The sequence below is a fragment of the Marmota flaviventris genome, chromosome 9 (assembly GCF_047511675.1).
Source record: "Marmota flaviventris isolate mMarFla1 chromosome 9, mMarFla1.hap1, whole genome shotgun sequence".
In the NCBI taxonomy this organism is placed as follows: domain Eukaryota; kingdom Metazoa; phylum Chordata; class Mammalia; order Rodentia; family Sciuridae; genus Marmota; species Marmota flaviventris.
In genome coordinates this window covers 10,921,113-10,942,131 of record NC_092506.1, presented here as the reverse complement: position 1 = coordinate 10,942,131, position 21,019 = coordinate 10,921,113, and the positions used below count along the sequence as shown (strand labels likewise).

Genomic DNA, 21,019 nt, shown 5'->3' with positions numbered 1-21,019 from the left:
CTGGCCTGAGCCACACAGCAATGGCAGCTGAAACACAGAGGGCACATGGGAATCCTGCCCCCACCCCAGACCTCTCCCAGCTGCTCCCAGGAGGCTGGCTGAGTGGGTGGAGGTGGTGGAGGGCAGTTAGTCCAGGTGGAGGAGATAAGACCTCACCCCTTGTAGGGTGGCTGCTGAGATAACCATATCAGCTTTGTGGGGGGTGTGGGCACGTGCTGGGCACCAGGCCCAGAGAGAGGGCTGGCCAAACAGCCTGGGCTGTGTCTGAAGCTGGTGAGCGGGAGGCAGGCAGTCCTGCTGGACATTCAGGGGCCCTCTGGGCCCACTGGGAGGGGAGAGGAGCCTTTGGCAAGAGGCCAGGCAGAGGTGGCAGCCACCTGGGCTGGGCTGGGTTGCCATGTGCTTTGGGCGCATCAGGACACCGGCCCAGCTGCACCATCCCCAGAGAGAAGAACCTCTAGGGGTGGTCTGTTCTAATGACGGGGCTGGAAATGGTCAGCTGTGGAACCCAGCAGGGTGCCTGGTGATGACCTGTAAAGACACAGGCCAGAGGACAAGGCTCACTGCGGGCCCCAGATGTCAGTGCTGGTTGACCACCTGCTGTTTCCAGGCACACAGGAACACGCAGCCAGCCACCCAGCATGCTAAGGGGTCGTGTCCCTGCCCTCTGCCATTAGTGATGCCTTTCTCCAGATTTTGAAAGCAATTAGGTCTTTCTTCCAAATCATCTGGTCCGATAGCGATTATCTGAGAGAATTAGTGCCGGGAGGCAGGAGCTTGGGAGGGGCGGATATGGCAGTGGGGAGGTATCCCAGGAAGTGAGCATGGGAAAGATTCACGACCTGTCCTGGCACAAAGCATTTTCTCCGCCTCCCCATCACTGTCACTCCCACAGGACAAGGGCCAGGGCTGGTTCTGAATGGCCCTCAGGAGACTTAGATGTTGTTTGGTTGAAGGAACAGATAATAAAAATGGGGATGCGTCTCAGAGGCCCCACCAAGGTCTTTCCTGCCTTCCTTTTACAAACCCTGTGACTGAACAAGCGGAGTCCTATAGATAGGGAAGGGGGAGCTCTGCTGGAGTGGGGAGTGGCCTGTCCCCAGGGGCTCTAGCATGGGGAAGGAAGGGGACAAGGGCAAAGACGACCTGTCAGTGATGGATTTCAGGCAGTAGAGAGGGATCTGGGGGTAGTCACCACGGACAGAGGGTGTCCCCAAAGGTCCTTCAAGCACGTTACTGGCTGATTCCCGATTTACAGACAGGAATGCAAATCGTCCAAAGCAGCACCAGAGGCCACCGACCGCCAGAGGCAGCATGGAGCACAGCCCACCCCACAGTGGTGCAGGTGTTCCGGGGGCCCCTGGGTGGCGCTGCAGGCTCAGTGGTCCCTCAGGCAGGAGCATACTCTGTCCCATGTCCCCACCCCCCACCCAGGGTGTTAACTCTTTCGGGGGTACTGGGGACTTTACTGCTGAGCTACACCCCCAGTTTTATTTTATTTTTTGAGACAGGGTCTTGCTAAGTTGCTTAGGGCCTTGCTAAACTACTAAGTCTAGCTTTGAGTTGATGAATCTCCTGCCCCAGCCTCCCAAATCTTTGGGCTCACGGGCATGTGCCACCATGGAACTCTGCTGACCATCTGTGGACCAAACCCTGCGAGGTAGGGGGTGAAGGGAACACTGTCCAGAGCCCTCCCTGCTCACAGTGTCCACGTGACACCAGGAGTCAGCAGGTTGGGACAAGTGGACCACAGAGGAGACAGCCTGTGCAGAAACCCTGCAGGTGGGACAGATCTGGGCATAAGAGTTGGCACTTGAGGCAGCAAGTACCTTTCAAGGGGCATCCAGTCCTACCCACAGGAGGAAAATGAGGCTCAGATAAGGCCAAAGGCTTGTCTCAGGTCACAGAGCAAGTAGTGAGCTCCAGGGCCCGGGACTGCATAAAACTTCCAGGCCCTGTTGCTGGTCTCTTGACCAGGAGCCTTCCTGCCGCATCCCTTTCCTTTCCCATCACTTCCAAAGTGGGACGACGGCTGAGGCTGAATCACTTCCCAAGGTCACACTCCACCCACTCCCACCTCTCCCAGTGACCTCTGTTCCCACACTAGAATTGGCCCCCCACCCATTCCCACCCCAGGTAAGAGCAGGTGGAAGCCACATGGAGTGGACCAGGGTGGGCTGCGTGGCACTGGCTGCTCATGAGCATCGCCCTCTGCTTCTGCCGGGCCCTGCTCGGGGGCTCCCGCTGGCGCCACCTTGGGCAGGGAGGGCGTGGGCAACTCTGGGTTTCCTCCAGCTTTCGTGAGTTAAAGACTCAGTCGACGTTCTGAGGCGGCAGGGGGAGAGTCCTGGAGAACTTCCCAGAAGGCGAGACCCTGGGGAAGAGCCACAAGAACCCATGGAACCAGGCAGCACCTTCCCCACCCAGAGCAGGTGCCCAGGTGCCAGGGACTATCACAATCACCCGAACATTAGGGGCTTCAGGTCCTGGAATAGAAGTCCAGAATCTCCCTGGAATAGACACTCAGGGTTGCCTTCTGGAGGTGATAGGGAGGGCATGTCCCCAGCTCCGTGCCCACAGAGGACCCCCACTAAGGATATAACCAGAAGTGCAATACTTGTGTCCTTTCCATCTCCCAAAGGGGACCCCAGCACAAACTAATAGGCACCCTAATAAAGAGTGGAGGACATTCCCTGCAGCTGGTGGGGTGACCTCTGTTCCCACACTAGAAAGGCCCTCAGAGAAATCCTAGCACAGCATCTCAGATTTTCTGTTGTTATTTAAGGCTACCAGCACTTCTCCAAGCATCTCTAAGCTCAGCTCAGAGCCGAGGAGCGTGGCACTTCCCCTCTCCTTTCTTCTCACCTTCAGGATGCCCCAAGAGGAAACCCAAAGGTCTCCCCGGCTGGGGACGTAGCTAAGTGTGTGTGTGCTTAGCACACGCAAAGCCCTGGGTAAGCCCTCCCCAGAACTGTCCCAACCCAGGACGTCCAGCCCTACCCACTGTGCAGACGAGGAGGCGAGGGCCGGTGAAGGGCAGTGCCCTGCCCAAGGACAAGTTCCTGGACTCCTGGGGCTCAGGGGTGGGACTGCAGTGCCCTAAGGATCTGACTTGTTCACTGAAGCAACCACAGGCAAGCACCTGGCCCCAGGTGGCCACAGGCCACCCTGCCCCTACCCATGTGATGCCAGGTGTGGTCCTGAGTGGGGCAGGTGGCCCACTGCATGCAGCCCTCTGAGCCCCCATCTCCTAGAGGGCTGCAAAACAAGGCTGGTGCAGGTCCAGGGACACATGAGCTGCCCTTCCCATGCCCCGAAGGTGCCTGCAGACGTGGCCCTCAGCCCTGGGCCTTTGTCTGCTACACCAGCCCCGTCCTGTCCCACAGAGGAGTGAAATGAGCTGAAGTTCAGAAGGACTTGCCAGGTTGCTAGTGAGTGAAGTGGATCTGAGACCAGCTGTCACCACCCCCAACCCAGAGCACCCAGAGAGGGAGGGGAGCTCCTTAGCCACCAACCTCCCTGGATACCATGACACCTGGATACCCAGGGCCAGACACCGATGGGGAGTCCAGGGCAGATTCCAGCCCCCAAACTCATGCAAACTCCACACTCTGCTCCATAATATATCTGGGTTGGTTTTTATACAAAAATAACAGTTTCCCCCATTTCTTGCTTTAGGAAAACATGCTGTGCTCCGGTGTGGCTTTAGGTCCCTCCCTCGACTCCTGGTCCTGTTGGGCCCAGAGCCACGCTGCAGAGCAGCTGAACAGGCAGGCAAGAGGGTGGAGACAAAGACAGCAGGGCCTGCAGGACACACAGGGCATCTGGGCTGGGCACGGAGGGTGAGGCTGTCCATCGGCCGGTCTGGCGCGTGGCTGCTGAGGCCCTGGCCTTACCCCTTCTCTCCTCCGGGGGCTGCCTTCACTGGTGGAGGTAGGCATCCAGCCAGATGTCGCCAGACTTCTTCAGGGACCTGGGAGGTGTGGCGGGCATCAGAGACTCAATTACAGGACGCCAACACTCTCAGGCTCCCGTGGTGCGTCCCCAGTCCCCCGTGAGTCCCCTCCCCCTGAGGCAAGCAGGTGAACGGGGCCAGGGAGCATCCTGGGCACACATGAGCTGCATGGGATGCAGATGGGGGGTGTGGACAAAGCCAAGTCCGGGTAGGAGCCCAGGTGGGCCTGACCCTCCTTCTCATAGTTCCTGTTGCCCTCTCCTGCTGGACCTTGTGACCTCACACACCTAGGACATGGAACCTTCCCACCAGGCGCCTGAAGTCAGGCAGAAGAGTCAGACATATCAAAACTCGCTAGGAAACCCCGTGTCAGGGCTTACACGGTGCTCTGCTGAATGGCACGGACTCAGAGGACCAGGCTGGGAGAACATGGGGAGACCTCAAGTCTGGACAGCAGCAGCCAAGCAAAGGGAACAGCGTGTGCCAGGGCCCAGAGGAGGAAGACCGGCGATCTGATCTGTGTTCCCACCTCCAGGCTGCCGGGGCTTCTGCTCTGCCTTTCTGCTTTGGCTCTGGCCCATAATGTGCTCCCAGCCACAGCCTCGTCCCAAGATGAGGCTCAGGTCCTACACAGCAGTATGCTCCTGCCTCAGGGCCTTTGCACGGTGGTGCTCTTTGCCTGGAATATTCTTCTGCCAGATGCCCCAGGGCCAGCCCTCTCAGCTTCTGTCTCTGCTCACATGCTGGCATCTTGACCCTGCCCATCTGCCATCCTGTAACTGCAACCCCTGCCTACTTTCTAATCTCACCTGCTCCTGGTTTGTTTGTTTGTTTTGTTTTTTGCCAGAACACGTTCACTTTTTCTGCAGTTGACTCATTTTTCTTTTAATTACTTGCTCTCTTGCTAGAATGTCAGCTCCAGGAGGGCAGGGACCGCCTGTCTGGCTCACTGATGTATTTATAGATGCTCCAAGAATTCTCACTGTGTGAGTCAATGCTGAGAAGGGAGGAGGCATGGCTGACCCAGAGAGGCCTCGTCGCCAGTTCTTAGGGGGCCCGTGTGGACGAGGGGCCAGGTGCTCAGCAGCTGAGCTGGGACGGGGATCAGTGTGCCCCCCCCCCCCCCCGGCACCTCCAGGAAGGAAGGGGCTGGGCAGAGCCTTACCCGACGATGTCCAGCAGGGCAGTGAGGAAGGGCTTCACCTCATAGTGCAGGCCGTGCTTGGCACACAGCGCCTTGACCAGAGGGGCCACCCTGCGGTAGTTGTGCCTTGGCATGGTGGGGAAGAGGCTGGGGGGGACATGGCCGGCGTTTGAGCAGGGCTGGCAGAGGAAGCCCCGCCACGCCTCACCTCCCCGGCCCCACACACCACCTCTCCCAGGGGCCCTGCAAGCCCAGGACTCTGGTCCCGGCCTCCCCATGAAAGGTAGGGAAGGGGCTCCTGGCTCCGCCCCGGGGCTCACCCACTACCTGTCAAGACCCGAGGTCACACTCACTGGTGCTCGATCTGGAAGTTGAGGTGCCCGCTGAACCAGTCGATGAAGAGCGAGGGCTCCACGTTGCAGGTGGCTGCCAGCTGCCAGGGGCAGAGGGCATAGGTAAGGGACGCTGGCTCAGGGTCCTGCCCCCCGGGCCTGCCTCCCATACCTGGCCAGCCCCATCCCTCCCTGCCCACTGGGACTCCCCCGCACTCCCAGGATGGACCCCGCCCAGCCCTCCCCACTGCCCACCTGAGAGCTGGCCCAGTCCCGATGCTTCTCGTGGCCGATCTCCTTGGGGATGTGGTTCATCTGCGTGATCCACACGAACCAGTGGCTCTCCAGGACCCTGTGGGAGTCCCGGGCATTGTCCCACGTCCAGCTCACCACTGAGGTACCAGGAGTGCAGGCTGCAGTGTGCCTGTCCCCAGGCCCGGGCCCCAGCTTCCCCTGGGCGCAGTGGGGTCGGGGAATCGCTCCCTCCCGGGGGTTTAAAGCAGCTGGATGGAGCAGTGACCACTGCAAGGCTGAGCGGAGACTCCGGGCTCGTGGGGGTGGACACTCAGGGGTCACCGGCGAGCCAGGCTGCTTCCCCCGACCTGCCCACCCCAGCGGCCTCCCCTCATGTTTATTTGATCCCGCCGACAGCCCAGGGCGGTGGCACTGCTGTGGGTTAGGGTGGGGGAGGGGTGGACGCCGCCCAGGAGGACTGTGGTCAGGGCCGCCTGCTGCTGGAGTGTGACCTCCCCACTCCCACCATCCGGGCCATACCTGACGGCAACAAAGAGAAGCAGGGCCCCAGGGACACCGTAGAAGGGGACGTAGGACAAGAAGAAGCGGGAGTAGAAGCTGGCAGCCCAGAGCAAGTCCTGCAGGGGGTGGAGGCAATGCTGAGAGGCCTCCGGGGCCGAGGTCTGGAGGCCGGCCAGCGGGAGGGGGTGAGGGAGGGGCCGGGGCCATCTGACCTTCGGCTTCATTTGCCTGGGAGCCCTGGATAGGCCACTGCCCCTCCCTGGGCCTCTACTTTCTCAGCTGGGTGAAAGGACAAGGTCCCTGTGCTGTCAGCTCACAGGGCTGACCACGGAGGGGAAGGCTATCTATCATGTGCCTGGCACCGCGGGCCCAGAGACCCCTGCGGACGCCCCTACAGAGACGCACTCGGTGCCTCTGTGGACGCTTGCTCTCCCTGCAGGCTACACAGTCAGGCAGACACTTGCTCCCCACCCCCGCGCACCCCCATGCATGGGCATCCCTCTGCACTGGGGCTGAAGCCCTGCCCCTGCTGTCCACGGGTCCTGAGCATCCCCCACTCACTGTCCACTGCAGGCACACCAGCATGTACGCCAGATTCTCCACTTCAAAGTTCACCAAGGTGAGCAGCGGCGGGCCAACTGCAAGAAGGGGCAGAGAGCAGGAGCAGGGCTGGGGTACGAGGAAGTGGGCAGAGGGGGCTGTACCTCCACACACACCCCTGGGATGCTGGCACTGGTCCCGTCCAGCTGGGACGACCCTGCGTCGTCACCCACAAGGCCTGGTCCACACTTGTTCCTTCGGCTCACCCCTGCCCTGCCGTTTCCCGACTCCCACGTCAGGGAACAGCCCCACACGTTCCTGCCCTTGAATCCTCACCCTGCCTGTTTGCCAAAACTGCCCAAATGCTCTAGGGCTCCAGACCACCCTCTGTGAGGGCAGAAGGGAATCCTGGCTGGGGCCTGGAAAGTTCCGTGCAGGGCTTGACTGCGGTGGGGGAGCAGCCAGGCAGAAGGCTTGGTGCTGGGAGAGGGAGCCCAGGCCGCGGGCCTGGAGCAGGCAGGGTGTGGGCACCTCGGGACAGTGGGGAGGACAGTGCAGACTCAGGCATGGCCCTGCCACGTCCCCACCCCCAGAAGGACTGATGCACACTCACTCAGGAAGAAGTACAGGTGCTGGTGGTTGTAAGGAAGGTATCTGCGTTTCTTCTTGCCGTACTGTGGAGACAGGCGGCGGCTGGGGAGAGCAGCTCTCCAGGCCAAGGTCAGGGGGCTGGCTGGGGCCAAGGTCAAAGGCAACTCTAGATTCTAGCAGCTGGGCTCCTGGTCCCAGCTGGGTAGGAGGTGGGGAGGAAGGGAAGCACCTGGGACAGGGGCTGGGACTGGAGCTCAGCAGGGATGAGGGCAGGGGCTGGACGGGGCCACCGTGGGTCGCTCAGTTGCTGCCAGGTCCCTTCAGCTGCAGGCCTGGCCTAAGGGTGTCCATGTCCCTCCCCACCCACCTCGACAGACGACTCCCCCAGGAGGAAGACAGGTGCCACGGTCACGTCTGGGTCCTTGTGGAAGATGTTGGGCTTGGCATGGTGCTGGAAGTGGCGGAAGTTCCACCAGTGGGCCGAGAAGCCCTAGGAGAGGAGGGGCTTCAGGGGCAGGGCCAGGCCACGCCCCCACTGCACCCACACAGCTGGGCAGGCCCGGTGCACTGCCCTCCTTGGGTACTGGCCACCATCCCACCAGGGCCCTCACCTTCAGCTGTCCCATCACAAACTGCTGGGCCACGTGGTTCCACCGGGACTTCCTGAAGATGGAGGCGTGGCCCAGGTCATGCTGTAGACACCAGCACTGGGCCTGGGGAGAGGGGCAGGGTTAGCGGAGAGCAGGAGGGCGGGACAGAAGAGGGCACCGGCTGCATGGGACCCCAGCCCTGAGCTGCAGGGCTCTTCTAGCTCCCAGGGCTATGCCCACTGCAGACGCTGCGTCACTTAGACGTCCCTGGGGGCCATTTCCTGTTTTTACCAACCAGGGTAACTGAGTGTTGGCAGCAGTGGAAGGGCCTTGCAAAGGTCAGAGCCCAGTGAAAGCCTCAAAAGCAAAGTTTCTCTTCAGCCCTCTCCTGCCTTCCTGTCCCCGGCTCCTTCTCCCCTAAGGCAAGCCATAGAAGCTGCCATGTCCCAGGGCAGGGCACAGAAAGCAGAGCTCCTCCCCCCTGAAGCCCAGCCTCGAGGCCTCACGATAGGACTCTCAATCTCCCTGACTTGGAGGCAGCCCCAAAGAACTGCTCTGACCGATCTTATCCAGCAGTGGATCCTAAGACCCCCATTTTCAGAAAGGGCCCTGTGTACACCTGGGAGGGAAGAATGCTGCTCAGAGAGGCCCTGGAGAACCTGGACAGGCCTGGCCGGGTCTCCCTACTCGCCCGTCTCCATTGGCTCTATTCTTCCTGTCCAGTTCTACACGGCTGCCCTGCTGCACGGACCCCAAGGGTACAAATGGAGAGTTTGCCCTGGTCGGTCTTTGGTTCTTCCCTCTGAAGACTCCCTTGTCCCATAAAATGATGAGCAAATAAATTTGCTTTTCTCTCGTTAACCTGTCTTGTATTACAGGGGCCATGACCTTTATGGTGGGCAGGAGGGATCGTCCTTTTCTTCCCCTACGCAAGTCTGTCCTGGGGTTGTGACCTTGGGCTCTCTGCCCTGTTCCTACACAGGATTTATTAAGCAAAGAACTTCCTTGGCTCATGGAGACCACGGCTTGACCGCAGGCAATCCCCACGGGCCGCGGGCAGCTCACTCTTGGGTGTATCCGTTCACACAGCACATACGTTCCTGCGCCCACATGTGCTGGGCCTCTCTGTTGGGTAACCCGGGGATCACCTGGGAGACGGCCAGGATGAGGGCAGCAAGGGTGCTGGGCACCCAGCCAGGGCCCAGGAGGTAGACGATGAGCCAAGCCAGCACCTCCATAGCCAGGATGTGGCCCAGCAGGAGGGCGAAGAAGGTGGGATCAGCTTCGAACAGCTTCATGTCCTCGGCCGCTTGGCGCAGGGCTCGGAAGTCCTCAATCAGCTGGACCTGCCATGGCAGAGTAGCCGCTGAGCTGAGGTGAGGCCTCCCCAGAGGCCTCCCACTGCTCCCAGGTCCCAGCCTCTCCTCCTAGAGCCTGGCCCAAGAGGTGAGGGCAGGGGGGAAGGATGGCGGCATGGGAGCACCCGGCCAGGGGGTGAGCTAGGGGCCTGACCGAGGGCCAAGTTTCCCCCTCCGCACAGAGTGTGGGGTGGTGAGAAGCAGAGAGCCAGAAACAGGAGAGAAAACCCTCAGAACTCAGCTCTCCCAATCCTGACTGTAGCAGGGGCTGCCAGGCCTGGGGCAGGGAAGGGCCTCCCCTGGGAACGCACAGCAGGCGCCTGGCCAAGTCTTATCTGGAGCCCCGACTTGTGCAGGACATTGCTACAACTGTGACTGTCTGCCCAGGTCCGGGTGGCAAGCCCAGCTCTGACCCTGCATCCCCCAGCATAATGTGGCAGTGTCCCCAAGCCCTCCAGCACCGTCCCCCTCACGTTCTGAGGTCCGTCCTGGCTGGGCTCTTCTGGGGCCAGCTGTCCGATCAGCAGGGGCTGCAGGAACTTGCGCACAAAGTTGAGATCCTGGTGGAAGGCACGGAAGGCGTCCTGAAGGAGAGCAGACAGTCAGGTGGACAGACAGACAGACAGCTGGAGTAGCACCCAGAAGCGGCTGGCAGAGACAGGGCGGAAGGGCTGTTGATGGATGGGCAGACAGACAGACACATGGAGAGAAAGTCAGCGGGCTCTTCAATAGCCAAGAGGACCAAGGGGACCAGGCGTGCCTGTGAGCCCTCCCTGGGGCTTCCCAGGCCCTGGGTACCCGCTCAAGACCCCTGGCCTGCTGTGCCCCATCTGCTCTGCCCGGCGCACAACATTCTCCAAACATGGCTGAAAGGACGAAAATCCGGTTTACAGAGAGACATCCCTGGAGGGCTGATTCCTTTCATGAAAGGGTTTGGCTCTTCCAAAAAGCTTTCTCTAAATTATACCCTTTTATTTTTTTCCCAGCCTGGGGATGGGACCCAAGGACATTCTACCACTGAGCTGCACTCCCAGTCCTAAGACAGCGCCTTGCTAAGTCGACCAGGCTGGCCTTGAACTTGTGATCCTCCTACCTCAGGCTCCTGAGCAGCTGGGATTATGGGTGTGGGGGTGGGGAGCCTTGTAATTAAGGACACCTGGGCTCCTGAGTGGAAACTCTCAGTGGCGGGACACAGAGTTCTTGGGGTGTACAAGGAAGGATACTTGACTGGGTAAACACATTTGGTTTAAAAGTAACAGAAAGTACACTTTTTTTTTTTTTAAGTTAAAAAAAAAAAAAAAAGAAGAATCTAACATTCCTGTGATTCTGTGTAGTAGCTGGAGTGGGGGTGGGTGCCATGCAGGAGAAGGAAACAAAGAAGAGAGGGGCTGAAGGACAAGAGAGAGGGGGACAAAGATAAGGAGCTGGGGAGAGAAGCCGTCAGGAAGCGGCAGCGCTGATGGGCGGGTAAACGTGAACTTCACACCGCGGCTGGCTCAGCCTTCCTGGTCGAGGTTGGTATTGCACTTGGCACAGACCCTGTTTGTCCGTGGTATTGTATTTGGCCCATTAATTGTTCACAGCTCTCCGATGAATTTTTATTTAGCTTTCAGAGCCTCCCTCTGATTGGGCGAGCCACAGCCAGACAGCAAGCAGGCTGGACTACACTGCCTGGGCAGAGTGTCCCCATGGGCCTGGGAGAGGTGACTGAAGGGGCCCCCAGACGCTGAAGGAAATAAGTACCTTTGAGGGAGGCAGGTGGAGAACAGGGGCCTCCTGCTGTCCTCTTGCTAACAAGCCTACCAACTTGTGCAGGTGAGAAGTGGTGTCTCTGGCCACCTCACTGGGGACAGTGTGACAGTGCTAATTACCCTTATCTGATCACTGTACATTATATAGATGTATTGAAATATCACACTGCACCCCTGAATATGTGCAATTATTAAGTGTCAATTAAAACAGACAATGAAACTGAAAGTGATAGGACATCACTGCCAGGCCAGCCCTGCACCGTCCAGGGGAAAGGAAGCACCCAGGCCCCTGCCAGCCGCCATTTAGAGGACATGCATGGTGGGTCCACCATCTCCTGCCCTCTGCTGCCTGGGCCCTAGCTCCCCGGGGATCTGGGGTTGGTGAGGGGAGGGGAGAAAGGAGGGAAGACTGTTCCTGGGGATTTGCTGCCCTGCCCCCAGTGTGACCTTGACCTAGTCCACTGACCTACTGGCCTTGATTTCCTGAGCGAATCAAAGTAGCCAGACTTCAGGGCCCTTCAGGTTCGGGCTGCTGAGCATGACATTTTTCGGTGTACTGCTCACTGGCATCAAGTAGGTTCACCTGTGCTGGGTAACGATCACCACCGTCCATTTCCGAACTTCATCTCTCCCAGCTGAAACACCAGACCCCACTCCCTCCTCCCCAGCCCCAGGATTTCCTCCCTCCCAGCCCTTCCCTCCCCCTCCCATCTGTTCTGTGGCCACCACCTTGAGCTAGAAGCTGAGTGCTGGGCACGCATCCACCTCCTTGGTCCTGTCTGACCCAGGCCTGCACAGGCACCGAGGGGGTGCACCAGTCCAGGCCTGTCCAAGGGTCTTCCAGTCAAGTCTATCCCTTAGAGGGGAAGTGTGAGCCCCCTCAGCGCAGGTCAGAAAATTCTAGGGCAATGTGGTCAGGGCTCTAGCAGGTCTTGGAGAGTAGCCTGGGCTACAGGGCTGGAGAGGCATCGTGGTGCCTGCACTTCTTGAGAACCAGCCAGGTAGGACCCTCAACCAGACCAAAGCCTGATAAACCAGCAAATAGCCTTTTCTAGGTCATGTGACCTACTAGTCCTCTCTGGGCCTCTGTTCAAGGACCCAGGGGCCATGCAGAAATGAAGACTCAGAGAGGTTCAGCCTCTTACTCAAGGTCACACAGCTCCATTTGACTGATACTAGATCAGAAACCAGGGCTGACTGTGAAGCTGTGCTTGTGGCCACTCAGCAGTCTCCATGGGGCAGCCATTCCTGGGCTAGAAGGGAGGCAGTGAGCCTCCTGGGTGGGGCGGGGTGAGGCCAGTCATTATCCCGAGTGGCCAAGGACACAGTTGCTGGAAGTTTGGGCTGTGGTGCATGGGAGAGCAGTTCTTGGGCCATGTCAATGGGTCTCAAGGAACTGCAGGAGCCCCCGACCCCGGCGGTGTACCCAGAAACATCCTTCTAGGAGGATGTATCCAAACCCTATGACCCCTACCTGGAGGTACCATTTAATTAGGGAGGAGAGTGGTAGGGATGCCTGTCCAGGTCACTTAGTAGTGGCAGAGCTGGGATTCAAATGAGAGTGTGACGCTCATGCTCCCTCAGCATACGGCTAAAACCCAGCCCTGCCGGCCCTGAAACCTCAGAGGGGCTTGGCTGACTCCCAGGGCCCGACTGCCCTTAGCAGGCCCATGCACTCCACGTAGCGGCTGGCGGGAGTGTTGAAGGGGACAGTCTGGAGCCAGCCTGCCCAGGATGGAGCCTGAGATACCACTTAGGAGCCAAGGAGCCCCAGAGAAGACTGCACCTCCTTCCCCGCATTTCTTCAGGAACCATTAAGGCCCATCTCACGGGCTGCTGGGAAGACAGAGTTGGCACAGGTAAAGCACTCAGAGGGACCTGGTGGCAGCGAGTGCTCCACAGCTGGGCTCTCATCTGAGCCCCTGGCCCTGATGACCTTTTCCTGAGTCCACTTAGAGTTCAGAGCCTGCTGACACGGGCCTGAGCATGGGCAGGAGCACTCCATCAAGTCCCAGCCACGCCTCCCGCCAAGGGAGAAGGGCAAGCAGCCTCCTTTCACCCAGAGATGGCAGGGGAGGGAGGGAGTTTTGGTCACTGGCCAAAGCACAGAGAACATTCCAGATCAGTCAGGAAGTTCAGCAGAGCAGGGAATGCACAGAGCTGCTGGGGTTTGGGTGGTCTGGACCTGCCTCCTTAGGCCTGTGCTGGAGATGGGGGTGGAGCTGGGGTCTCCAAGGACACCCCCCGGAAACTTCTGTCTCTCTGGCTCTGCTGGGTGGAGGACGGAGCAGGAACTCAGGTCACTGAAATGCCCTCCCCATCCTCCCTCCAGCGCCCCACTCCAGGAGGCCAGCGGGGAAGCCACCAGAACATCACTTTTACAGATGGGGAAACTGGGGCTCGCGAGGAGGAAACAAGGACCCTGCTCCTAACGTGGCACATCCAGTTCCAGTCTGTGCAGCAGCGCTCAGCTGAGGGCTGGTACCCCTGTCTCCCAGCATCCCTGGCGTCCCAGTGAAGGGTGGGCATGCACGATAGGTCCTCCTCCAGCCAGCACCCTTGATCCCACAGGTGCGGATCACAGTGCTGGCCCCAAAGCCATCAGGCCCTTGGGCACTTGGTATTCTCTCCACCAGTGAGTTGTGGCTCTAGCACTGGAGCTCAGCTGGGGCCCTAGGCACCCTTAGGAGGGAGCGGGAGGGCTGCCTGACACACTAGGTCACCAGCATTCCCACCTCTGCACTCTGCATTCCTGACAGCGTGGGAGAATCCTGACTCCTCCCCGAGCGGGGGGAGGGAGTACTGCATCCCCCAGGGAAGGAGGCTGGGTGGATGAGGGCATTGCCAAAAGTGCCCACCAGAGACCACAGCGGCCACACTTCACAGGGAGTGGCCCTTCAGCAGCAGAACTTTCAAAAAAGCCAGTATGGTGGGTGGGGCCAGAGAGTGGACACTGGGTCTCAGATGGCAGGAGCCACCTTGTTCTCACTTGGCCTCGGACCTGCCTAGTCCTGGCCCTCCCCCTCTACAGCTCCCACCCAGACACAACCCCACCTTCCAAGCCCAAGGAGGAAGGCCCTGGCCTTTCAGGGTCCCAAGAAGGTCCCATTACATTACTTATTTTTGGCCTCCATCCCCTCATCTGCAAAATAGGGGAACAAGAGGACCCATCTTATAAAATTGTTTAGAAAATTAAATTAGTTACCAAGCCCAAAACTCTCAGAACACTGCTTGTTCAGTAATTGTTGGCTGAAATTACTATGACACAGCCTCTGGTGGTAGCACTGGCCACCCCCACCTCCAGCTGAGTTCAGGCCCAGCAGGCTACTTAGAGGGAGGATCCCAGGCCAAGGGGCTCAGAAGGTCTATTCAATCTGCAGCAGTTAGTGCTTTAGCCCAAAGGGCACAATGGGGTGCTGGGAAACCCCTCATCTTTCCCACGGAGCTGTGGGCAGGGAATTCATCACATATATGTGTACAAGGCTTATTGGCCCATGGTGAAACATCACACAGCTGCCCCATACCATCCATCATCACACGGTGCCCAAGATGAAAGTATTCTTATCCCCATTACACTGATGGGACAATCAGGACCCAGAAGGGAAGAGTCATTGTGTGAGCCCAAGACAGCTCCCTGTTGAGAGACAACTCAGAGCTAACTCAAGGGGCGCCCACTAGTATCCCTGTGTCCACAGCATCTCTTAAACTCTTCTCTGGCCACACTGCACTTTGAGGTCCAGCTGAATGGTCACTTCTGAGTGGCCTCCCTACCATCCCTTCTCTCAGCCCCTAGCTCTTTCCCTAGAAGGTTCCGCCTTTCCCCTCTCCATTAGGAATCAGATTCCCATGGCTCCCCCTCCTAAAGAGAATAAAGCAAAGTCCATCCAAGGGCATGAAGGGTCAGGAGGAGCCCTGGTATCGCTGCCTCTTGCACTCCTACCCCCACCACGGCTATCTACTGCCACCATGGTGCATTCCTTAGATATAAGAAGTATGATCCCACCCCTGAGCCTTTTCTCTAGTTGATCCCTCTGCCAAGAAATCCTTCCCTGCAGATGTTTTGTTCATAGCTGCATCTTGAGGCTCATAAAAGCTCACTGATGGATATAAGGATCCAATCACTAAAGAATGAATGAATGATGGAAACAACATGCAGTCAGTATGTGGCGAAGAGCATGGCTGTGTGTTCAAATGCCAAACCTGCCACTTAATTTCACTTTGCCTCCCTGAGCCTTGATTTTCTAATCTGTAAGGTGGGAATAATAGTAACAGTGCCTGTCTCATGGGAGTATTTTAGGATTAAAAGAAAGTATTGGGGACTGGGGATATAGCTCAGTTGGAAAAGTGCTTGCCTCGCATGCACAAGGCCCTGGGTTCAATCCCCAGCACCACAAAAAAAAAAAAAAAAAAAAAAGAAAAAAGAAAAAAAAAGAAAGAACTATTATGGACAAGCATTGAATGTAGAATCTGGCATATAGAAGGTAGTAGGTACCTGGCTCTTATATACTCCTGACCAGAAGTGGCTGGGCCTCAGCCCCCTCTGGCTGGCTGTGCTAGTCCCAGGGTGCCTATGATAAACCTGGCCCTGGGCCCAGAGCTCTTTCCCCAGGGCACAAGGCTTTGTATCCCAGGATGGCCACAGGCTGACTTCATGGCACAGGAACTCTGGGAATTTCCTGGCAGGAAGGCTTCTGTTGCCTGGACATGAGAACAGCTGATGGGCTGGTGAGAGGTGACTGCCCCACCCCCATCATCTGAGCTCCAGGGTCGGGGATGGGGCCTCTGGGCTCCATTATACAGGGTCCAGGGCTGGTCCCGCCCCCAGTATGTCTTGTGGGCCCATCCTGGACAAAGACCGGGGTCCCCCGCACCCAGGCACTTCTCAACCCCTTTGGCCTGAGCAGACCAGGTATTTCCGGCAATTCCAACCAGTGTCTGGAGCCCTGAGGGAGCTGCATGATGGCCTCCAGCACCCCCTTTCTATTATAGACAGGGTTGGAACCAGACAAGGCCACCGAGAAAAGGCCCAGCTCTGTCACAGCCATCCTACTGCATTCTCCAGTGTGTGGGGCATGCTCACCCCGAGGAGCCTGCAACATGTACTGCACATAGAAACTCCGTCATGGAAGCCTTGGGGCCCCAGAGTTGAAGAAGCACAGTCCTACCCACCCCCCAGATGAAAAAACGGAGGCTCAGGAGTGGCATGCCTGGTTCAAGGCCATTCAGAGCCTCCAAAGGCCGACTCGGGCCCAGAGAGCCAAGAGATTTTTTTTTTTTTTTTTTAAACAGGACTTACTGGCTATCAATGACAAAACCATCAGATGGAGGCCTGGCACCAAGCGGAAAAAGTGATTAACAAGTGTTCTCTGTAGTCCTTCCCTCACCTGCCCCCACCCTGGCCTACAGGTTGAAAAGGCCAGAACAGGCATTCATAACAAGACCCTTGAAGGGTGGCCACAGCTCAGGCAGTGGGGTTGTGACACCTCATGCCTGCCATTCCCTGGCAGAATCACACATAAAACCACACTTACAACTGTGTGTGGGCGCACATAGAGGCCTGCACGTGCCCACACACTGACTGGCCCACAGGCTGTTTCAACCCATGACTATGCAGTCCCCCAAGAATTTCAGGAGACTTCTCACTCTAATCCCTCAGCTCCCTGGGTCAGGAGAGGGAAGACAGGAATGCTGACAGTCCTGGCCAAGGCTGAGTCTCCTCTGCCACCTAAAGTTCGGCCATTAGGGATTCATTCCCTCAGATCTCGAAGGGCTTCCTGATACCCAGTGTGCCTACCTAGAATTCTGGACTCTCAAGGACAGAGCACTGTGGCCTCAATCCCTATTGTCCAAGGTGGGGGATAGGGGAAAAGAGCTGGTAAGACCTTGGACAGGCTGCGCCACCGGTGGCTGCTCCAGCCGGCCAGCCCTGCGGGCAGGGCCACATCCCTCCTTGTCTAGACAGGGGCTGGGAATGGGAAGGCAGGGTCCCCAAGGGCCAGCCTATTCCTGGGGTGACTGTGCTTCCCAATGAGGCCCACCCTGCCTGGCTGGCAAAACCCTCCCACGTGCAGCTGCCAGCCCAGCAGAGGTGAGTCACTGGCCCTCCAAGGCTTACAGCAGCTCTGAGGAAAGCCACAGACCTCCAGGCCCTGCCCAAGCTTTGCTGCCCAGCCCCCAGCCTCTAATGGCACATCCCTGTCGGCCTCTAGGGACCCAGCCTTGCCCCTAGCAGCAGGCAAGCACCCAGCAAGCACCCAGCAAGGCTGCCCTGGCCTGGGAGACCCAAAACGGAGTCACTAATCTCAGTGCAACACGGAGGGTCCTCACCTAGGGCCGTCTCTGCCGCCATGGCACACCCACCTCTTAGGCCCCTTCCTCCCCCATGCAGACCTGCTCCACGGCCTGACAGGCGATTGAGTCCTCCAGGCAAGGAAGTGACCTCTACCCTACATCAGGCCCCGGGTTCCATCCCAATTCTGGATCCCGGGTGTGGAGGTCAGAGGTCAAAGAGGGGAGGAAGGATGCGAGGGCCGCGCAGACGGAACCCGGCACAGTGCCAGACCCAGGTCCCCGCGAGAGCCAGGCTCCACCCCGCCACGGTGGGCTTCCTTACCGTGGCGTCCTCCGCGCCGTGGTGGCCGATGAGGCGGCTGCCCCCTGGGTGCCGCTGTGCCCAGCGACTGATGTCGTAGACGCGGCGCTCGATGACCAGCCACTTGTCGCCCGGCAGGTCGTGCTTGCGGATCTGCTCCCAGCGGTAGACGGGCAGCGGCGCCCCCGGCTGAGCGGGCCCCTCCCGCGGCCCCGGCTCCCCGCCGGGCTCCCCGACGCCGCCCATGTCTGCGCGCAAAAGTCCTCGGGAAGCCGGGACGCGCCGAGGTCCGAGCGAGACGCCGAGGGAAGCGAGGTCGCGCTCCCGGGGGGCTTCCTCCGCCGCCGCCGCCGCCCCTGCCGGCCCCGCCCTGCCGCTGCGGCCGCCGTACGAGCGTGCGCCTGCCCGGCTCTCGGCGCAGGGAACTTTTCCCTCCCTTATAACCGCGCTGACAGCGCTCGCCTCGCCCGCCCCTCGCCCGCCCCTCGCCCCGGCCCCCGCGCCCGCTCCAATCCCGGCCCGGCGCCTCGGCCTCCATTGGCTGGCCGGGGAGGGCGGGGTCGCGGCGGGCTCCCCCACCCCGAGGGCCGCGGCCACCACGCCCGCTCTGCCCCCGGGGCACCGTCCCGCCCCCAGCTCCGGCGACTCGCCGCTCGGCCGGCCGAGGAGGGGGAGGGGGACTCCACAGTCGTCCGCGTCCTTGCGCAGAGCCCGGACGCGCCCTCGGGGCCGGAGAGGGAGCGCAGGTCTGTGCCTAGCTGGGCTGGGGATGGTGGCTCTCCGGGCTTCCAGCCGCGCGTCCCAGAACCTTAAATCCCGAATTCCCCGAGAGGGGGCCACTACCTCGGGGCGATAGTAAATAGCCTTCAAACAATGGGCCTCCAACGTCGCGCTACGAGACTGTTTCTGTGACCGGCTGCTGGACCCGGCGACCTCTCCTCCGGACTGCAGGGCTGGGAGTGCCCAGGAGTGGCCGCCAGGGTGGAAGAGGTTCGAACAGAGGGCACCCTGGAGTGCTGCCATTCAGGGGTTGAAAGAACATCCAGTGCTAGGCTGGATGGCTTGGATGTCACCACATCCCACTCTTGCCCCCACACTGTCCCATTATTTTACTTAAGCTGAAGTTCTTTTGAGAATGTAGGTAGATCCCCAAATTGCTCTGTTTCTTGGAGGTACATACTTGGTGCTAAAGGTTAAAGGTTCACACCAACATGAGAACTGATCCAGAACAATGGTTGTCAAACTTGAGTGCCCATCAGAACTAGCTGGAGGGCTGGTTAAAATACACACTGTGGAATCTGGCTTGGTGGCTCCTGCCTGTATTCCCAGTCACTTGGGAGGCTGAGGCAGGATGATCCCAAATTGGACGTCAGTCTGAGCAACTTATCAGACTCTGTCTCAAAAATAAATAAATAATAAATGTTAAAAGTCTGGGAATGTAGCTCAGTGGTAGAGCACCCTGGGTTCAATTCCCAGGACTGCAGTGGGTGGGTGTATACAGATTGTGGGGTCCTATCTGGAGTGTGATTCAGCAGGTCTGGTGGCAAAGCATAGAAGTGCATTTCTAACAAGATCCCAGGTGATGCTGCATGTTGGTTGGGGAGACATGTTTTGAGAACCCAGATGCATTTCTCTCATATGCTATTTCCTCTGGGTCTAACAACTTGTAGGAAATAAGTGTATCTAATTCAGTTATTCCACGGTATCTGTGGGGGACTGGCTCAAGGATCCCCATGGATCCCCAAATCAGCAGGTGTTCAAATCCCTCATATAAAATGGCATGGCGTCTGCATTGAAGCTTCACAGTCCTTCCGGATAGTTTAAATCACCTACGGATGACTTACAATACCAAATATGTCAATGCTCTGTAGATACTTATTGTACTGTATTGTTCAGGGAATAATGACAAGAAAAAAGGTCCGTGCGCGTGCAGTGCAGATGTAACCACCCCAGGCTCAACTTCATAATACATGAAGGAGACAGGAGAACATTCAGGTGAGCACTGCAGAGACAGGATCTGTGAACAGGCAGGAGGAAGGGGATGCCTACCCGTCACTTCGTTCACATGGATTCACTGTAGTATGAGGTGTGTGGCAAATTCAATTTTTGCTTTTTGGAATTTTCTGGAATCTGCCCCCACCCCCAGAATATTCCAGAAAAAGAACCCATGGATTTGGAAAACCGACTCTTCTTGTACAGGCAGACCAGGGCTTGAAGAAGGGGGGGTGGGTGGGGGGAGGGGTGACTCTGGGTTCTCACTGGTTCTAGGAGCTCCTGCGTCTGGTAGCCAGGAAAACCAGAGAGACCGTGACATTACCACAGACTGGGGCTGCCACTAAATCCTGGAACCCTGATCGTGTACACATGTGTGGGCATGGAGCAGGGTGGCAGCCCTGGCCAGCAGTACCTGAAGTCTCCACATGTTCCCACTGAGCACAGGGGTGAAAAGGCAGACTCTTAGAGGAAATGTACCTGCTGCACCTAAATCTGGTTGTCCACAAGGGTGTGGCCCTTGCCCCATCTTGAGTAACCCTCCGTGGTCAGATGTGGTCAACCCAGGGATTATCCAGGTGCTTCTACATTGGAGCTTTGGCCTGGTCTCAGCCCAGGGCTGTAGAAGGTGGTAGCAGGAGAGATGGGGAAGGCCTGCACAGGTTCTCCCCAAGGAGATAAACCAAGGACAGGGCTTGGGCCTTGCCACCCTTTCTGGCTTCTTGGATCCAGCACGGGGTGATAGGTGCTCTATGTCTCTGCTATCTGTAGTTGTGTGTTCCCATAAAGCCTGAACCGTGGATGTGTTCTTCTCACAGCCCAGACAGACAATTTTGCACACTACTTCTCTGCAGGTCTCAGGGCTTTCTATAGGTTGCTTCTGCATCTCTGACCTTCAACCTCTCTAACCAGCTTGACTGAATTTTCGGGAAGTCAAAGGGGCTGTGGGAACTTGGGACTCCATTGTCCCCAAATCCCCAAGTCAGGCCTCTCAGACCACTTGGAAAGGGAGAGGCATCACTTGACATTCCTGAGCTGCCACTGGGCCACTGCCAGGGTCTGTGGGGGCAGGGGGTGTGGGTTGACAGAACTGGCCAGCTGGAGCGACTTTTTGGAAGGGGGAGCTTTAGGTTTGAGGGGAGCCCCTCAAACCCCTGGAATGTAGCCCCCGTTCCTGCTGGACTCCCTCCCATTGCCAGCTGACACAGGCCTCTTATTGGACACAAGGAAATTGCTGCCCGCCAAGTGATACCAGCTGTTGTCCTAGAGCCAAGCGATGCATGCTAAGGGTCAGCAAGGCTGGGGCAAGCTTCCTAGGGAAGCATTAGCCTGGAGGGCAAGGTTAATGAAAGCTCTGGGCCCCCCAGGACAGCAGTCACAAAGCGCAGGCATTGATTCTGTAGCAGACACACAGAGTA

At 58.3% G+C, this 21,019-nt stretch overlaps 1 protein-coding gene across 2 annotated transcripts; it reads right to left on the bottom strand.

Annotated features, from left to right (window-relative positions):
- Positions 1-1,410: 1,410 nt before the first annotated feature.
- Positions 1,411-18,049, bottom strand: Fads3 (fatty acid desaturase 3). Of its 2 annotated transcripts, XM_071616113.1 has the most exons (13): positions 17,631-18,049; positions 9,740-9,850; positions 9,057-9,254; positions 7,930-8,031; positions 7,686-7,808; positions 7,341-7,401; positions 6,749-6,825; positions 6,206-6,303; positions 5,687-5,783; positions 5,453-5,532; positions 5,121-5,246; positions 3,897-3,973; positions 1,411-2,374 (listed from the first exon to the last, which is right to left on the bottom strand). In XM_071616113.1, exons 1-12 carry the CDS (start codon positions 17,853-17,855, stop codon positions 3,922-3,924), a joined length of 1,350 nt encoding a protein of 449 aa, XP_071472214.1. In that variant the 5' UTR covers positions 17,856-18,049; the 3' UTR covers positions 1,411-2,374; positions 3,897-3,921. The 2 variants fall into 2 exon arrangements, with proteins under 2 accessions (XP_071472214.1, XP_027800238.1); XM_027944437.3 differs by lacking the exon at positions 1,411-2,374 and having other exon boundaries at positions 3,616-3,973.
- Between the last annotated feature and the right edge of the window lie 2,970 nt (positions 18,050-21,019).

Excerpts from the sequence above, each read along its gene's own strand:
- Fads3 (XM_071616113.1), bottom strand. The coding sequence starts at position 17,855 with ATGGGCGGCGTCGGGGAGCCCGGCGGGGAGCCGGGGCCGCGGGAGGGG. Across the intron at positions 9,255-9,739 it reads GCCAGGACGGACCTCAGAAC|GTCCAGCTGATTGAGGACTT; the intron begins GTGAGGGGGACG and ends CTGCCATGGCAG. Across the intron at positions 8,032-9,056 it reads TCATCCTGGCCGTCTCCCAG|GCCCAGTGCTGGTGTCTACA; the intron begins GTGATCCCCGGG and ends CCCTCTCCCCAG.